The 20,236-nt window shown below is 33.8% G+C and overlaps 1 protein-coding gene across 1 annotated transcript in view; it reads right to left on the bottom strand.

Moving 5' to 3' along the window:
• GLRB (glycine receptor beta) overlaps positions 1–20,236 on the bottom strand; it is a 97,110-nt gene that overhangs the window by 38,682 nt on the left and 38,192 nt on the right. Inside the window, exons 3-4 of the mRNA XM_063107805.1 lie at positions 4,221–4,327; positions 2,489–2,556 (exon numbers count right to left, since the gene is read on the bottom strand). Of these exons, the coding sequence (XP_062963875.1) occupies positions 2,489–2,556; positions 4,221–4,327 (175 nt within the window). The remainder of the gene's footprint in view (positions 1–2,488; positions 2,557–4,220; positions 4,328–20,236) is intronic.

The following is a 20,236-nucleotide window of genomic DNA, read 5'->3' as shown; positions in this document are numbered from 1 at the left end:
CAAGAGAAATGTAGGTGCCTGATATTTGGAAGGCACTCAATATCTATTAAAGAATAGATATGCTAACGATAACCACTGAGCAATGACACATGTGTAGCCTTTATTGAAATGAAGGAGAAGAAGGTCTTTGCATTAGCTGCCCCAAAACTCTCTCAGGATATGATTACAGAGACATGAAAAATAAAGAGGGGACATTCCCAACAGGACACAACATATTGACAGTGGTGTTTTAGGATTAGTGCAACAGAGACCAATTAGATCCCCTTAAAGTTTCATCATGAGAAAATATCTCTTTCTCTTGCAAAGTGAAGTACTTAGATTAACCACATTTTCAGTTAAAGTGATACACTTGTCTCTTGAGTGATATATGGTAGTTTATATCTTATTTCAGAGCTGTCTCTGTCATTTAAGTAAACTAAAAAGTCACTAAAAGTGAACTTTGAATTTAATCCCAAAATCTTCATTAAATAATTCTCTATCAATATCTGCACACGATCTAAGAAAATCAGTTACTCAGGGGCTTAAATACATGCTTCTATAAATAAATAAATAAGCCTTTTCATTACAATTAGATATAAAGATAGATGTCATAAAATGCAATATACAACTGTTTTTAGAACATACTACACTGATACTTGGAATAAAGGAGTAATATTTTAAATCTTTTTTTTTCTCTAGACAAATATTCTCAGAAAAATGAAACTGTGCTCTAACCATTTTTACTGGGCTTGCAATGAAAATCTTAAATTTTTATTTAATAAAAATAGAAGTATCTCAAAAAATACAAAATATCATGGGTCTTGTTTCTCCCACCTGAAGTATCATTTCAGCATGGTGCTTGTCAAAAGGGGCACAAATGTAATATACTAAAACTTTGAAAAGTAAGTAGACTGAATATCTTTTTAAGAAGTTGAGGGGATAATTACCACACACGTCACTCAGGAAACCTGCTGATGATACCATATAGTTCTCTTGTCCTTAAAGTCCAACTCATCATGGACAGCAGCCACTTCCCCAAACCCCTTTCCATTTCTTTTCAAGTCACAAGTCTGCCTGTTACTCTCTCCTTCTCTTCATCTGCTTTTCCTTTGACCTTTCTCCTTTTACATAGTCTTTTCAGGGAGCTCTGTTGCTCTATTTTATGAAAAGTAATTTTCCTCTTTGATTCTCAGTTATTTGCTCACAAAATTGCATCATAAAATTAGCACAACAGAGAAAGTAAAGATTATCTTCAGGAAACTGGAAAAAAAAAAACTGAATACTTAAAACATTTTTGAATCCTCATACTTAAAACATGTTTTTTTCAGATGTACAAAGTTCTTTTTTGAAATGGTTTGTGTAAGCAAAAATTTGGAATCAATGTAAATGTCCTTATATAAGCAAATAGTTAAATAAATTATGACCTATCCATACGATGGAATTAACAGAATTTATAAAAAATAATATAAGGATATTCTTTTATGTTAATATGGAACAAATTCTAACATATAACTATTGTTAAATAAAGCTGCAGAGTGTATGGTATATGATAATTTGTATAAAAGGAAAGAAAGAGGGAAATATGTATACACACACATATATAATTGAAAATGCATAAAATAATATATTTAAAGATGCTTCAATACAGAAAAAATATTTGCCTTTTTTATGGAAACATAATTAGTTATACATATTTGTGGGATACATAGTTGAATATTAATACCTGTGTATAATATGCGATGATCAAATCAGGATAACCAGTATACTCGTCATTACAAAACATAATCATTTTTTGTGACCCCTAATCAATTTCTCACTAACCCTCCTCCCCTTACCCACCTCAAGCAAACACAGTTCTATTCTCTCCTTTTGAAAGTTCAATACATTATTGTCATTGTTGGTTCTTTCCTTCTTTCTTTCTTCCTTCCTCCCTTTCTCATTTATTTGTTTATTTTTTTTAGCTCCCATTTATGAGTGAGGACATGTGGTATTTCTCTTTCTGTGCCTTATTTCATAATTTTCATATGAAAACATAATTTCATAACTTAATTTTCTCCAAGCTCATCCATGCTACTGCAAATGGGAGAATATCATTCTTTTTTTGTGGTTGAATAGTATTCCATTGTGTGTGTGTGTGTGTGTGTGTGTATCATATTTTCCTTAATTTTTGAATCCTCATACTTATAAACACATTAGAAAAAAAATATCACTTGAATCTTCACTGTATAAATTCTTTTCCCAGGTGGTATCCAATCACACTTATTCAGGGGGAATACATTAGTTCTTCCAAGTCTATAAATTTTAATGGAACATTAAGGCTAAATTTGAATCGCAAAATAAATAGGCACCAAAACCACTGATTTAACAAAACATAAGAATTTGGATATTTCATACTAAAAGAGAACACGGATTTTTCCTTAGACTTACTTCTCATTTTTCAGTTTTGATGTTGTTCTCAGTACCCTCTACCTAAAATTTTGACAATTAAAAATATTAATTGTAATCTTACCATTGTGGTCTCTTGAATGGATCCAAAACTGTTAATAAAAATGTTGACTACTACATCCACAGGAATACCTGCGAACAAAAATTAAAGATATATTTAGTAGCTGTAAAAAACTTGGTCAAATCTTCATATTTTTGTGGTTAATGCATTGAATTTTTACATTTTTTTCAATCCACACAGGATACAAAACCTATGGTCTCATTGTAATATGTTCACAATTGCTATTAACTTATTTTCCTAAACAGGGATCACAATGCAAATAAAAAATGAGTTAAGTTATATTTTATAATGGTCTTCATTCAGAAACACTTATCACTTAAATTGCAGAGACTCTGGAAAATATGTTTACCTTTTAAGAAGGTTTCAATTGAGCTATGAAACTATAAAAACATCATGTTAAAAATAGTGTTTAATTTTTTTGCATTTTTCTAAACATTTCAAATTCTTTAATTGTTAAAATAGTATTCGATACATTTTATTTATAATTACTATATTTTAATTTTAAATTCATGAAAATACAAAGTTAGACATGTAACAGAATCATTATAAAATTTTTGCCTGACCTGTTGGAAAATAAATTGAAAGTTCTTGGAGAACTAAGGTATAATGTTGCAAAATTTCTTTCCTTCTTTTTTTTTCCCCTCCAAATCATTGTGGGTGCTTGTTGGGCAAACAAAGGGAAAATGTGAATTTAGCTTTGTAGCCACATAACCACTGACTGATGAAAAACAGGTGGTAAATCAATAAATGTAGACATGTGACAACCCAGACTATGGCTTTTGTTGAAAGTAACTGAATAGGTTCTGGTAATGAACAAAAACCCCTATTTTTACAACATAGTTGTATAACTTCAGTTGACTAAAAACAGCTGCAGACATTTTTTATTTTTTTTGTAAAAGAAAAAAAAAAATCAAGCCTTATAATGTTAATCTGATCTACATTAATGCCTGCCTTTAACCAGAAACAAGAATTACAGTTTTCCAGAGGAGATTTTTTTCATATAGCTTTTCCTAATTCATCAAAAGCGCACACACACACACACACACACACACACACAGAGACACACAAAAGATCTACACAACTGTACAATCTGCTCATGGCTTTTATTGCAAGTATAGTTTTGGTTCTTGAAAGGTGTGAAAAATGGTAATATTTTGTTGGAATAAAAATAATCTATATTGTAGAAGACACAGTCACTTTTATTCATAAAGTTAACTTGTTTTTAAAAACCAGATGGCCATCATTTTTTAGCAAAAGAGTAGCAGAGGGAATTTTTTTACCAATGTAAAATACTAACAAAAAGTAAGAGAAAATCTAAATGGACATCATAACTTTTCTCTTTCTCTAAATGAGTAAATGGCCATTCTACGAATTATAACTTTTGTGTGTGAATGAAAGCCAGGTCTCTATCCAGAACCTAAATTTTAAACAACAAAGATTATGAATACTTAGTACTTAGAAAACCCATGACAGTGGTTAGCCTATTAATTCACAGTATACCTTTTTGTGTGTGTTTTGTTTAAACTGGTAACCATAAAAAACTATTAGAATTAATATTTTGCTTATCTTTGAATATTGCAGGCATTAAACTGCTCTGAACCTAAGCACATTATAGGAGAGTTAAAGGTCAATTTAAAATCTTACTATTTTGAATATCATGAAGAATAATTCAATACAGATAAAGTTAATTTTTAAACTGTAAAGAATAAAGGTTTTGGGCGGGGAGGGGACAAACCTTTGAAATTTGGTCTTATCCTGGGATCATAACTGACCAACAGCCTGTTCAAGATATTGCTAGTGGAGTTGGCAGGTACTCGTGCAAGGTCTTCAGCTGACTGCTGACTATAAAAGAAAGAAGAAAAATTCCCTCATAAGTATTTAGAAATAACAAGCAACAGGAATGGGTAATTTTCATTGGCAGAAAAAACTTTGCTGTTTTGAGACAAATCCACAACTACAGCATGACTTTTCCAAATAGAAGGAAACGAAGAGTAGTAAACATTGTCATAAGCCTGAAAGACATTTGTTGTAAAAAGTAAAAACAAACGAAAAAAGTATTTTAGCACTTCATTTTAATAAATGCACAAAACACTGTCCTAAATACCTTGTTACTTCCTATTACAGAAAGTTAAGCAGACATCTTACTTGTCCTGAGACAACCTGCAATCAAAATCTAGAAAATCACAAAGGAAGTGCACACAATGACACAAAAAACAGCAAAGAATACTTTTGAACAATGTATATAATATTAACCTTCTGCTTAAGCAAAGGAGTATGTGAATTTTATAAGACGATATGGCCAGAGAAACAGTGTAAGAATTCATAAAACAACCATGCTGGCATTTATTAAATGATATTCCCCCCAAAACACAGTGAATGTTCTCTGCACTGAGTTAAATATGGTACCGCAGGGAAATTGGTAAGTGTCTCTATTATCAGATCAATGAAACAAGTAAAATACTCTACAGACCTATAAGATATAACTACCTATTTCTTTTCTGGATATATTTGGCATCAACTTTTTAACAAGAATAAGGAATAAGTGCCAAGGTTTGCAATATCAATTACCTTTGAACAATGAATCATAACTAATTTGGTAGTTGCTTAAGAGCACTTTTTTTAAAAGGCAATTCCTTGGATGCCAAAAGAAAATGTTTTGTTGTTTTCATTTGTTTGTTTGTTTGGTTTGGTTTGGTCTGTTCTACCACCCATTAAGTCTTACCATATCATCATTTTCCCCAATACAAAAAATAAATGTCCATGGCAATCACAAGAAAGATTAAAACTATACTTGGAACATCTAGCATTGCTATTCTGTATTGATATGGTAAGAAGTATCAATTTCATAAATTATATTAATTTATATGAAGTAAATTTATATACAACAGGCTTGGCTTTGTATTGAAATCAAAGCTCTTACCTGTCAGGCAATTCTCTCCTGAGTTAATCACCATACAATCTGCTGACAAGAGGCAACCACTACAGGTCAGACAAGACACTTAGATGCTTATGAAAAATCTAAAAATATTATGAATTGATACAGACAACTTTTTCAAGTAGAAATCAGTCAGAGTGCAAAACATTAAAGAAACAAATAAAAATTAATTAGCTAAACCTCCCAAAGTTGCAGGAGATTATATAGATTTTTTAAGTTGCTTCTCATGGCCTTATCAGCTCCAATATCACAGCTTCAGACTTTGGGACTGGAAATAAGATTTTCCATTTCATTGCAGGTGAAATTGTAACCTCTTTAGAGCCAACTGTCATTCGTTATCAAAAGGTGAAAAATAAGGAGATTAAGGGTATGTGTGAAAATTGGATATAAGATGTGAATTATTGTTCAAGCCTATCTACGAGTTTTCTCATTCAAAGGAGAAAAATAAAATTGATTACAAAACAAACTTGCATTGGATCAACTAAGGACTTTTATTATGTGTCTCTTGAGATAAAATCCTTTATAAGTACATTCCTCTACCATGTAAAGACAATAAACACTATTTTTTGTAGTTTAGAACTTTTTAGCCTGATTTTTTTCTTCCAGCTGTCAACTGTGTCAATCAAACTCATTTTCTAGCTCTCTAACCCACTACCAAATTTTGTCCTTCTATTCACTGGTACAGAATCAGTCCCCCTTCCTGGAAAGTTATAACTTTTACTTCTCATTCTAATAATCTAAACTCAACCTGCCTTTTAAGATTGCCTTAAAACTCATCTCCTTTCTAAAATTTTGCTTCAATCATGCCGCCTTACTCTAATAAATATGAATTAATAAATACACTATTTGGTTTATATTGTGGCTTTCCCCCCCCATATCTTACAGGTATATTACTAACTAGACAAAAATGCAGACAATATGATTATTGAGGGACTCATGGCTGCTATGTATTTGTGTTTCCCCATACTGCTTATATGGTATTAAATGCACATTGGTCCAAGCACTTTCCATCTGCCAGCTCTTCAAAGTAGATTTCAGTCTCGTGTTGCCTGTGCTTTAGTGGTAGCAGTTCCACTCATCACCTCCAGAAGAAGAGCATCTCTTCCTGAGGTGCTCTCTTAGGAAAGAGGACTTTTCTCCCCCTCAGAAGCTTCCCAGCACTGGCCATTGCTGAAACAATCACTGGCAGGGAGGAAGAAACAATCGTGACTGGCTTGGATCAATATTCTGATATGAAATAGATATTGGAAAATCCATCATCACATCCATTATGTTCCTTCATTTGATCATCACATTCATTTGGTTAAATAGAAGAGATATTAACCAGCAGAAAGCTGTTTTTCAGAGGAGAGAAAAACCAGATTGGTAGAAGGTGAGCAGGATGTAAGGAAATGGAGCTCTACAGTGTATGGTATATGAGGAACCAAAGCCACAACAAGGTAAAGAGAGTTTTCTAAGGTAGTAGAGTCAAGAATGAAGACTGGTAATCCTGATTCCTAATTAAGTTCTTGTTTAGTCAGTTTTTCTTCCTTGTAACAAAATACATGAAACTCGGTAATTTATAAGAAAGTGAAATTTATTGCTTACAGTTTCTGAACCTGGGAAGTCCACAGTCCATCTGGTGGTGGTGACAGGGGCCCAGGGGTCTCACATTGCAAGACGGTGGAAGCAGAGAGAGAGAAAGACAGACTCTCCTCTTCTTTTAAAGCCCTCAGAACCACACCCCTGACCACCATTTTTAACCCATTCACTACCACATGGTCCTACAATCCAATCACCTCTTCGAGGCTCCACCTTTCAATTAGCATAATAGGATTTCCCACCCTCTTAACAGTCACAGTGGGGGCCAAGTTTCATTTCTAATACATGAAACTTGGGGGACACAATTCAAGCTTCAATGAATTTTGGGGGGACATAGTTCAATCCACTACAGTTCTCATTCTCAGTAAGCCTGCGTTAATGGGAAAGAAATATTATCTATCTTTTTACCATCCATACACATATTGCTTTAGGATATATATTATACCTTGTGTTCTGTCATTTTTTAAATCATTAGTATTGAAAATAAGAATTGACCCTTTCTACAATTTATCACTGTTTCTCTTCTTCTAGACATCTCCAAGTGTTTTCACTTTTCTCCACAGTTAAAAAAACAAATTCTTGTTTATTAGCAAAAAAACCTCAATGCTGGATGACAAAATCCCTTGGAAAAATCAAACAGAAAACCCTGGGGAGCATATCAAATATCATATAGATCCTTCTCCTCTATTCTTATTTGTGTCAACATATATTTTCATGTCTCTGCTGCAAGTAACCTGACATAAATATTTAATCAAAAGTTCACCTTTTTTTACATAAAAATTCAGAAACATTTTAAAACTTAAATGAAATCCCACGTAGTTTATGCTCACATGCATGAATTCAGGGTTTGTTCCCACCTAAAAGAATTAAAATGCTATTTTTAGCTTACTAATACTAAAATAACATCAAAATCATATCTACGGATTAAAATATATTTATTTTAAGAATTTAGATGGATATAGCCTCTTTCTTCTAAAGAGCTAAAATTTTCATGTAGCATATTTTTTATGTCCATACATTACTATATATAACCTTATAATTTATTGAGTTAGTAGTATCTATACAAAATAAGCAGAAATAAGAAGAGTTAAATCATATCAATTAGGTCACACACTTATTGCCTGCTTCATTATTAATGTCTATATATTCTTTATCTCAGTCCAATGTTTTATCCATTTGACTAAGCTATTTTGCTTTATTTCAAGAAATCTATCAACAATTCCACTGTACTACAAAGGAGGATTTATTTCTTGGAAATATGATATTAATTTAAGAAAATAATTTACTCTACTCGGCAAAGTGATCAAATGACTAGAGAAAATGTTTTATATCAAAAGCCTTTTTACAACCAGTCCTTTTGTTCACTTGCCTAAATTTGAACCAATATCATTACTAACATGTAAAGTTATGCAAGGAATGTGTCAGGCTGTACAGTTGTATGATGTAATGCTTTCCAGCACTAAAGAAAAAATCCAAAAATGTCTTTCCATAGGGGGAAGCTCAGTTTTCCATTAACTGTAGAGAATTCTTATTTTTACATAACACTTTAGTGCCCACAGTGCAGGGTTCCATTTCAAAACAGGTGTGCATAAAGACCTTATCTTAATCTTTCCCCTCAAACCAGAAATCTGAGTCCAAAGGAATTGTTTTATTTTTTCATAGAGTTATAAAAGCAACAGCAGTGAAAAGTCTTCTCAGAACTGAATGCAGTACAGCCTATGCTAACGTGAATAACCCGTGGGGGGGGTCTGCAAAGCTTTCAGCTGGACAGGAACTTAAGCAAGTGCAAAGCCATAGACACAAGGGAAGAAAGAGGTATGCAAAATGCGTAGGTTGTATTATTTCTCTTCTGTACTCTAAGGCAATAATTCTTTATCTCTTTGTTAGGTGACGGATACCTCCAAGAATCTGATAAAAAGCTTTGTACTTCCCTAAAAAATGTACACAAAGTTTACAATTCTGAGGGTTCCTGGACTTCATAGAAACAAAGGAAATCACCCTTCCTCCTTTCACAAGGGATTCTGACTTTGTAGGATGCTTTGATTCTCCTTCCCAGACATAAGCAAGATGCAAGAATACACAAGGATCATTGTCAGGTGAAGCTTTAAATAGCAGATTCCCTTTCTTTCTGAATACTATACTGAAAGGACTCAAAAAGAAATTATAATCAAAGAAAACAATACAACTGTAAATAGTGGCAACGGTTGTTTTATTAGTCATTATTTTTAAGAACATGGCATCCTCATATAAAGTAAAGGCAGAAAATATTTTTTTTTAAAAAGAGCAGGTATTTTATAGTGACCAAAAAAAGTGTTCAAAAATAAAAAGCACAACAATGGGAATGTGTCAAAGGAGGAACACAGAAGTCAACTGAAAGAGCTCCCTACAGCCCAAACTGGAATAATTAGAGAAATAAAATAAAATAGTATTGAATTATAATCAGAAGTATAAAATAAAAATCTATGGGTCCATATAGATGCAAATAATTACTGAATAAATAATAAGTGAGGGAAAACAGACAAATCTCCCATGCCGAATTCTACATAATAGGTGTAGATCCTCTGCCTTCAAACTGTTGGAGCATAACTCCCCTCTCAGTGTGGGCTGTGCATAGTGGTTTCCTTACAAATAGTTCCATATGGAAAGGGGTAAAACAGCGGAGAAACTTGCCAATCACTGTCTCAGCAGGTGGTCAAGGCTGACCTCAACCATGTTAAGTCATGCTGATACCTTGATACTACGTAATGAGAATGGCATTTTAACCCAGTGGTCTTCCTCCTCAAGACACATAAGCCTGTCTAATCATGAGAAAAACACAAAATCCCACTTGAGGGACATTCTACAAAATTCCTGACCAGTACTCCTCAAAACTGCCATGGTCATCAAAAACCAGGAGTCTGAGTAACTGTCACAGGCAAGGGGCGCCTAAGGAAATATGATGACAACATGTAATATAGTATCCTGGATGGGATCCAGTGACGGAAAAAGGACGGAAGATGAAAACTAAGAAGATATGAATAAAGTATGGACTTTAGTTAATAACAATGTATCAATATTAGTTCTTTAATTGTAAAAACAGTACTGTACTAATGAAAAATAATAATGGGGAAACTAGGTGCAGGGTATTTGGGAACTCTCTGTACTACCTTGGTAATTTTTCTATAAATCTAAAACTGTGCTAAAATAAAGTGTTTATTAAAAAAAAAAAAAAAAGTGGGAAAGAGGCCCACACTCTCTTAGTCCAAAATCCATATCCTTAACTGGAAGCAAACTCTGTATACCATCACATAGAACTGACATCTTGATCACATGCTAAGCCCGGACCTTATGAAAAAACACAGCTACAAGTCTATAAACACTAATTTATTAAAATTTCAGTGTTAGATTTCCTTCTGCATAGAACAATTTTTAGATAGACAATCAGAGAGACAGAGTAATAAATAAATATAAAAAGAGAAACAAATACTTCATATATTCAGGTAATAAATTAAATCAGTAGATACTTATGAGTTCTGATTATTGTGGGTTTATAACAAAGTACTTTTTGTGTGCGTGTTTTCTTACTTATGCTATAATTTACCACCTCTCTTGATGGCTTCTGTATTTATTTTCAATTCTGTTCTCACAAATTAAACTGTGAACAGAAGGTTTATGAATAGAGAGTGAGTGATATCTTCTACATGATTAGTTGAGTTTAGTCTAAATGTTATTTGAAAAGAATGTGCACATGGTAGATGTGTATGTGTGTGGCAAAGTCTGTCACGTTATCATGGGCCAAGTATCATAATTAAGAAAGTGTTCCATAACAATTATTTTATTTATCTCCCCAACTGGGCATAAGAAACTGTTATAGCAGGTGGAAACATTTTCAAATCTTTTCTATCTCCAATTATGCAATCACACCATCTATGGCTCAACGAAAAATATTTCTTCATAAAACAGAAGCATCTATTTGGAGAATGCTGAATTTTGAATATCAGGAATTTCCAGATCTCATTGGAAGCTATCTGTTGGTCACTTTTAACTTCATATCACATGTGAGATTATTCATTCTATGAATACTATGATAGAAGTATCTTCTATTTAAACGATATGGCTCTGAAACAGTGTAAAACATTATGCATTCTCACTACTTTTAATTGGTTTACTAATAAGATAAAAACCTCATGACATAAGGAATTAAACTTAAACTCCAATCAAAACACAATGTTTACAGTGCAATTACTTTCCATACTACACAGAATAGGATTGCATCCTAGCCCAGCAAATAAGAATTTATAGTCATACTTCTTACTTGGCTACCAACTGCATCAGTATTTATACTTTCTCAATTTTCTGTACATAGTATAAATATGAGCGGTCCTCAAAAATTTCACAAAAAATGTGTACTATGAGAAAACTATGCATTGATTGCAAAAATTTTTGCACCAAAATAAACTAGTACTAACTTGTTTTACATGTCTGAACAGGATCTAGTTTGAGGCACAAAGAAGCACAAGACATCAGCTTGAAAGAACCCCTATTAGAGCAACATGAATTCTGCTAAAATTGAAGCATGAATAAACATCAAATTTATGGTGAAACCTGCGTGGAAGAACAGTGATATCAGTGATGCTTTACAAAAAAGTTTATTGGAACAATGTCCCAAAGAAATTAGCAGTTTGCAAATAGATAACCATTTTAAGGAGGAACGAGAGGATGTTGGAGATGAAGCTTGCAGCTGCAGACCATTCACATCAATTTGCAAGGAAAAAAATTAATCTTGTCTGTGCCCTAATTGAAGAGGACCGACAATTAACAACAGAAACAATAACCAGCATCACAGACATCTCAATTGGTTAAGCTTACACAATTCTGGCTGAAAAACTAAAGTTGAACAAACTCTCCATTCGATGGTTGCCAAAACTGCTGTGCTCAGATCAGCTACAGAAAAGAGCAGAAATTCCAATGGAAATTTTAAACAAGTGGGATCAAAACCCTGAAGCATTTCTTCAAAGAATTATAACAGGAGATGAAACATGGCTTTACCTATACGATCCTGAAGACAAAACACAATCAAAGCAATGGCTACCAAGAGGCAAAAGTGGTCCAATCACAGCAAAAGCAGAGTAGTCAGGAGTAAAGGTTACAACAACAGTTTCTTGGGATGCTCAAGGCGTTTTGCTTGTTGACTTTCTGGATTGTTAAAGAACGATAACATTTGCTTATTATGAGGTGTTTTGAGAAAGTTAGCCAAAGCTTTAGCAGAAACACGCCGAGGGAAGCTTCACCAAAGAGTTCTCCTCCAGGACAACGCCCCTGCTTGTTCCTCTCATCACACTTGGAAAATTTTGTGAGTTTCAATGGGAAATTATCATGCATTTGTCTTACAGTCCTGATTTGGGACTGTAAAACAAGAAGTCTTTCTGACTTCTTTATGTTTCCTAATTTAGAAAATCTTTAAAGGACACCCATTTTTCTTTAGTTAATAATGTAAAAAAGCCTGTATTGACATGGTTACTTCTCAGGACCCTCAATTCTTCAGGAATGGACTAACTGGCTGGTATCATTGCTTAGAAAAGTGTCTTGAACTTGATGGAGCTTATGCTGAGAAATAAAGTTTATATTTTTTTCTTTTTATCATTTAATTTTATTTTTCCAAAATCTTTACGAAGTCCCTTGCATAAAATATTTCCCTCCTTTCCCAACAAAATGTTTATAAGATAAATCACACACACACACACACACACACACACACACACACATGCACACACACAAACACAAGTTGAGTAAAGTGTGGGTATAAATTAAAAGCACTTTTCTAAGAGTCAAGAGATTGGTGTTCTAGTCTCAGATATTATATAAGCTTTCCACATAATACTGGGCAAATCACTTACCCTCTGTGAGCTTCGGTACACATCTTACTTTTAAATCAAAGATTTAAACTAGGTGATCTCTAAGATCCCATTAAGTTAATAATCTGAATATACCTATAATAGGTGCTGTGGTGCTCCACCACCTAGATCACCCCTTCAGAGATCACCCCTTGGGTGACTCCCAAGAGCGTTAGCTGCTTAGGGTTCAGAGCTAAATCTTTTCTGGAATAGCCTTCAGCTGAAGTATGGTGTGTTGCCTAGAGACAGCCCACATCCAATGACTTTGACATGGGGATGCAAAGGTAGCTGCGCTCCTGTCTACTAATAGAGACAACACTGAAGGGCCATCCCAGCTTCAGAGCTCCCTGTAGCAGGAAATGATGACTCAGTTGCAACTGAATTGTTCCTCTGTTGAAACCTGCTTTCTACATCTGTAAGAGGTGTTATTACCAAAAGCAATCCCTTTCTGCATGCAAATATTCATCTCAGAGTCTGCCTCCAAGAGAACTCAACCTACCACATCAATTAAATACAAAAATTCCTTAAAGAACAAGAAAAACTTAACCAATTATGCAACCAACAATATGCTAAATTCCTCTTTGGTTTTAGTCATTTATTTATTTAACAGTTTCTGAGTATTTACTGTGTACCATACATGTTGCCATGTACTCCAGAGATTGCATTGTGAGCACAGCTTCAGTGAAATGATGACAATGAAAAAAATTAAGAATTATTTGTACTTAAAGACCCTGAGGGATTCACGACATGCTCAGAAGAAACCATATACACAAGGAGGCTAGGGAGCACTGGCAAAGAGAGAAGGGACCTGTGAGCCAAAGCCTTTATTGGCACCAGGGCATTATCTAAACAGATTTCCTTCATGGAACTTTAATTAGTGAGTTTAAAACAAGTGGGCACTGGTTTCAGGAGGCTATGCTGTGATTGACAGGTAGCCACTTTAAGTTCATGGCACATGTCTGAAAGGTCCTTTTAGAGGAAGCAGTGGGAAAGTGGAAGCCCATTGTGCTAGACAGGAGACATACCTCAAATTCTATATCTCTGGCCACCAGCTAAAGCTATCTGGCAGGACATAGTACTGGAAACCATGTCAAGGGTGACTGAGACCTGCTTCTAATATGAGAAAGTTAAATTTATATTTGAAAATGAATGCTGAAGCAAAAAAAAAAAAAAAATTATAAGCATTCACCATAAAAAATATAGTGGTAAATGCCTATATTAAAAAAGAAGAAAGATCTCAAATATACAGCCTAACTTTACACCCTAAAGAACTGGAAAAAGAAGAACAAAATAAACTAAAGTTATTAAAAGGTAGAAAAAATAAAGACTAGAGCAGAAAAAAGTGAAATACAGAATAAACAGTTGATTTTTTTTTTTTGGAACATAAATAAAATTAACAATCCCTGAACTAGTCTGACAGAAAGAAAAAAAGAGAGAGAGAGAGAAGGCTCAAATAAATAAAATAAGAAATGAAAGAGGAGACATTACAACTGATACCACAGAAATACAAAGGATTATGAGACTACTGTGAAAAATTATACATCAATAAAATGGATAACATAGAAGAAATGGATAAAATCCTAGACTGATATAGCCTACTAAGACTAAATCATGAAGAAATAGAAAACCCAAATAGACCTATAACTAGAAAGGAGATTGAATCAGTAATCAAAATCTCCTAATGATGAAAAGCCCAGGACCAGAAGGTTTCACTGGCAAATTCTACCAAAATATTTAAAGTAGAATTAAAGCCAACCCCTCTCAAAATCTTCCAAAAATTGTAGATAAGCAAATACTTGCAAAGTTATTATGAGGCCAGTATTATTCTAATACCAAACCAGACAAAAACACCACAAGAAAAGAAAACTACAGGCCAATATCCTTGATGAACAAAGATATAAAAATTCTCAACAAAATGCTAGTAAACAGAATTCAACAATGCATATAAACAACAACCATGTAAGTGGGATTTATCCCTGGAATGCAATGATAGTTCAACACATAGAAATCAATTAATGTGGTGTACCAACCACGTCAACAGAATGAAGAATTTAAAAAATCATATGATCATATTAATAGATTCATAAAAGGTATTTGATAAAATTTAACACCCATATCTTCACTCCCATGATCATCACAACACTATTCACAATAGCCAAGAGATGGAATCAACCTAAATGCTCATCAACATTTGATGAATGGGATGATTGAATAAAAAAAACTAATATATATACACAATGGAATAGCATTCAGCTATAAAAAGAAATCATATCATGTCATTTGCAGCAGCATGGCTAGAACTGGAATCTATCATGTTAAGTGAAGTATGTCAGACACAGAAAGACAAATTCTGCAATACTGCATGATCTCCCTGATGTGCAATCTAAAAACAAACAAAAAAAGTGGTCCTCTTAGAAGTAGAGAGTAGCATAATGTGTACCAGAGACCAGGAGAGGAGTAGAAGGGGAGGAGAACTGGAACACTAATGGGCACAAAACTATGCTATCTACCCTAAGTGAATCATTGTGCAGTATATGCATGTATTGAAACAACACACTATACCCAACAAATATGCAAAAGTAAATGTTAAATTAAAAAAAAAAAACTCAACAAACTAATAATAGAGGGAAATTATCTCAACATAATAAAGATCATATATGAAAATCCTGTAGCTAACATCCTACTCAATGGTGAAAAACTGAAAGCTTTTACAATAAGATTAAGAATATGGTAAGTATACCCACTCTGGCCACTGCTATTCAAAATGGTACTGGAAGTTCTAGACAGAGTAATTTGACAAGAAAAATAAATTTAAAGAGACATCCAAATGAGAAAGGAAGAAGGAAAATCGTCTCTAATTGCAGATGATATAATATCATATATAAAAAATCCTAAAGACTCCACAGACACACACACACACACACACACACACACACACACACATGCACACACACACACAAATTGTTAGAATTATAAATTCAGGAGCTGGCTGTTTAGCTTACTTGGTCAAAGCATTGTCAAGGGTTTGGATCCCTGTACAGGCCACCAATCAAAAGGAAAACAAACAAAAAAAATCAAACAAAAAAATTCAGTAAAGTTGCAGGATACAAAAATCAACATACAAAAATCAATTGCTTTTCTATACATCAATAATTAACTATCTAAAAAGTAAAGTAGAAAAATCATCCCATTTACAATACCATCAAAAATAATAAAATATTTAGGAGTAACCCTAACTAAGGTAATGAAAGACTTAGACACTGAAAACTATAACACCAGTCAAAGAAATTAAAGATGTAAATGAGTGGAAAGACATCCTGTGTTCATGGATTAGAAGTCTTAATATTTTTATAATATCCATACTACTGATGAATCCAAAGGGATCTACAGATTCAATATAATCCCTATCAAAAATTCAATGAAGGTTGATACAGGTATAAAAAAATAATTCCAGTATTCATATGGAACCACAAACAACCCTAAACAGCCAAAACAATCTTGAGAAAGAACAAAGCTGCAGGCATCATACTTCCTGGTTTCAAAATGTATTACAAAGCTACAGTGATTAAAACAGTCTGGTACTAGCATAAATATAGACATACAGACCATGGAACAGAATAGACAGCCCAGAAATAAATCCAAATATAGGCAACTGATCTTTGACAAGGGTGCCAAGAATACACAATGAAGAAAGGACAATCTCAACAAATGGTGTTGATAAAACTTGGTATATACAAAGAAAAGGATGAAACCAAACCTTTATCTTACACCATATCCAAATTCAACTCAAAATGGGATAGACTTAAACAAACACAACATCCCAAAACTATGGGATACAGCTAAGGCAGAATTAAGAGGAAAGTTTATAGCAATAAATGCCTACATCAAAAGACTAGAAAGTTTACAAATAAACAGGCTAACAATGCACCTCCCAGAACTAGAAAAGCAAGAAAAAACTAAACTCATATAAGTACAAGAAAAGAAATAATAAAAATCAGAGCAGAAATAAATGAAATTGTGACTAAAAATTCAATACAAAAATCAATCAAATGAAAAGCTGGTTACTTGAAAAGATAAACAAATGTGAACAACCATTAACCAGACTAACCAAGAAAAAAAAGGGAAAAGACCCAAATAAATAAAAGCAGAAATGCAAACAGACACATTGCAACAGAGAGCACTGGAATACAAAGGATCATGAGAGACTATGGTGAACAACTGTATGTCAATAAATACGAAAACCTAGAGGAAATGGGTAAATTCCTGGACACATATGCCCTACCAAAACTGAACCAAGAAGAAACAGAAAACCTAAATAGATCACTAACAAGTAATGAGATAGAATCTGTAATAGAAATTCCCCCAACAAAGAAAAGCCCAGGACCAGATGGCTTTACTGCTAAATTCTACCAAGCATTTAAAGAACTAATACACATACTTCGTAAACTATTTCAAACTATTGTATAGAATTCTTCCAAACTCATACTATGAGGCCAGCATTACCCCACTACCAGAACCAAGCAAAGACACAATAAAAAAAGAAAACTACAGGTCAATATCCCTAATGAACACAGGTGTAAAATACTAACAAACTAAATCCAACAGCACATCAAAAAGATTATACACCATGATCAAGTAGGATTTATCCCACGGGTTCAGGGATGGTTCAACATATGCAAATCAATAAATATAATATATCACATCAACAGAATGAAAGAAAAAAATATAGATGATCATCTCAATACATGCAGAAAAAGCAATTGATAAAATTCAGCATCACTTCATGATAAAGACTCTCAACAAAATAGATATAGAAGGAAAGTATCATAACCCACAGCTAAAATCATACTGAGCAGGGAAAAGCTGAAAGCTTCCCCCTCAAACACTGGAACAAGGCAAGGATGCCCACTCTCACCACTTCTATTCAACATAGTACTGGAGTCCTAGCCAGAGCAATTAGTCAAGAGAAAGAAATAAAGGGCATACAAATTAGAAAGGAGGAAATCAAGTTGTCCCTCTTTGCAGGTGACATGATTTTATATAGAAAGAAACCTGAAGACTATACCAAAAAACTCCTAAACTTGATAAACAAATTAAGTAAAGTTGCAGGATACAAAATCAACATACAAAAATCAGAAATATTTCTATACACCAAAAACAAACTTGCAGAAAAAGAAATCAAGAAAGCTATCCCATTTACAACAGCAACAACAACAACAAAATACCTAGAAATAAATTTAACAAAGGAGGTGAAAGATCTCTACAATGAAAACTATAAAACACTGATTAAAGACATGCAAAAATGGAAAGACATCCCATGCTTATGGATTGGAAGAATCAATGTCACCAAAATGACAATATATATAAAGCAGTCTACATATTCAATGTAATCTTCATCAACCTGTCAATGACATACTTCACAGAAATAGAAAAAACAATTCAAAAATTTATATGTAACAACCAGAGACCTACAATAGAATAAGCAATCTTGAGCAAAAAGAACAAAGCAGGGGGTATCATACTCCCTGACTTCAAAATATACTACAAAGTGATAGTAATCAAAATAGCTTGGCACTGGCACAAAAACAGACATAGACCAACGAAACAGTATAAAGAATTCAGAAATAAATCCAAGCACCTACAGCGAACTGATTTTTGACAAAGGAGCTAAGAACATATGCTGGAGAAAGGACAGTCTCTTCAATAAATGCTGCTGGGCAAACTGGAGGTCCATATGCAAAAGAATGAAACTAGATCCCTATTTCTCACCGTATATGAAAATCAACTCAAAATGGATTAAATACTTAAATGTAAGACCCAAAACTATAAAACTTCTAGAAGAAAAACATAGGGAAAACACTCAGTACATAGGTCAGGCAAAGACTTTATGAATAACTTTTCAAAAGCACAGGAAACAAAAGCAAAAATTAACAAATGGTGAGAGAAATTAGAGAGGATACAAGAAGATGGAAAGATATCCCATGCTCTTGGATTGGAAGAATCAACATAGTGAAAATGTCCATACTACCCAAAGTGATATACAAATTCAATGCAATCCCCATCAAAATTCCAAAGACATTTTTCTCAGAAATGGAAAAAACTATAGACATTTATATGGAACAATAAAAGACCACGAATAGCCAAAGCAATGCTCAGCAAAAAAAATAAAGCTGGAGGCATAACACTACCTGACTTTAAGCTATACTACAAAGCTATAATAACCAAAACAGTATGGTACTGGCATAAAAACAGACACACTGACCAGTGGAATAGAATAGAGAATCCAGAAATCAACCCACACACTTACTGTCAGCTGATCTTTGACAAAGGCACCAAGCCTATTCAGTGGCGAAGGGACTGCCTCTTCAGCAAATGGTGCTGGGATAACTGGATATCCATATGCAGGAGAATGAAACTAGATCCATACCTCTCGCCGTATACTAAAATCAACTCAAAATGGATTAAGGATTTAAATATACACCCTGAAACAATAAAACTTCTTAAAGAAAACATAGGAGAAACACTTCAGGAAATAGGACTGGGCACAGACTTCATGAATACGACCCCAAAAGCACGGGCAACCAAAGGAAAAATAAACAAATGGGATTATATCAAACTAAAAAGCTTCTGCACAGCAAAAGAAACAATTAAAAGAGTTAAAAGACAACCAACAGAGTGGGAGAAAATATTTGCAAAATATATATCTGACAAAGGATTAATATCCAGAATATATAAGGAACTCAAACAACTGTACAAGAAGAAAACAAGCAACCCAATTAAAAAATGGGCAAAAGAGCTAAGTAGGCATTTCTCTAAGGAAGATATACAAATGGCTAACAGACATATGAAAAAGTGCTCAACATCACTCAGCATCCGGGAAATGCAAATCAAAACCACATTGAGATACCATCTAACCCCAGTTAGGATGGCTAAAATCCAAAAGACTATGAACGATAAATGCTGGCGAGGCTGCGGAGAAAAAGGAACTCTCATACATTGTTGGTGGGACTGCAAAATGGTGCAGCCTCTATGGAAAATGGTATGGAGGTTCCTCAAACAATTGCAGATAGATCTACCATACGACCCAGCTATCCCACTGTTGGGAATATACCCAGAGGAATGGAAATCATCAAGTCGAAGGTATACCTGTTCCCCAATGTTTATCGCAGCACTCTTTACAATAGCCAAGAGTTGGAACCAGCCCAAATGCCCATCATCAGATGAGTGGATACGGAAAATGTGGTACATCTACACAATGGAATACTACTCAGCTATAAAAACGAATGAAATACTGCCATTTGCAACAACATAGATGGACCTTGAGAGAATTATATTAAGTGAAACAAGTCAGGCACAGAAAGA

The sequence above is a fragment of the Cynocephalus volans genome, chromosome 9, assembly GCF_027409185.1.
Source record: "Cynocephalus volans isolate mCynVol1 chromosome 9, mCynVol1.pri, whole genome shotgun sequence".
Lineage (NCBI taxonomy): Eukaryota > Metazoa > Chordata > Mammalia > Dermoptera > Cynocephalidae > Cynocephalus > Cynocephalus volans.
The sequence above is the reverse complement of the archived record's forward strand: the minus strand, read 5'-3'. Positions and strand labels throughout refer to the sequence as shown.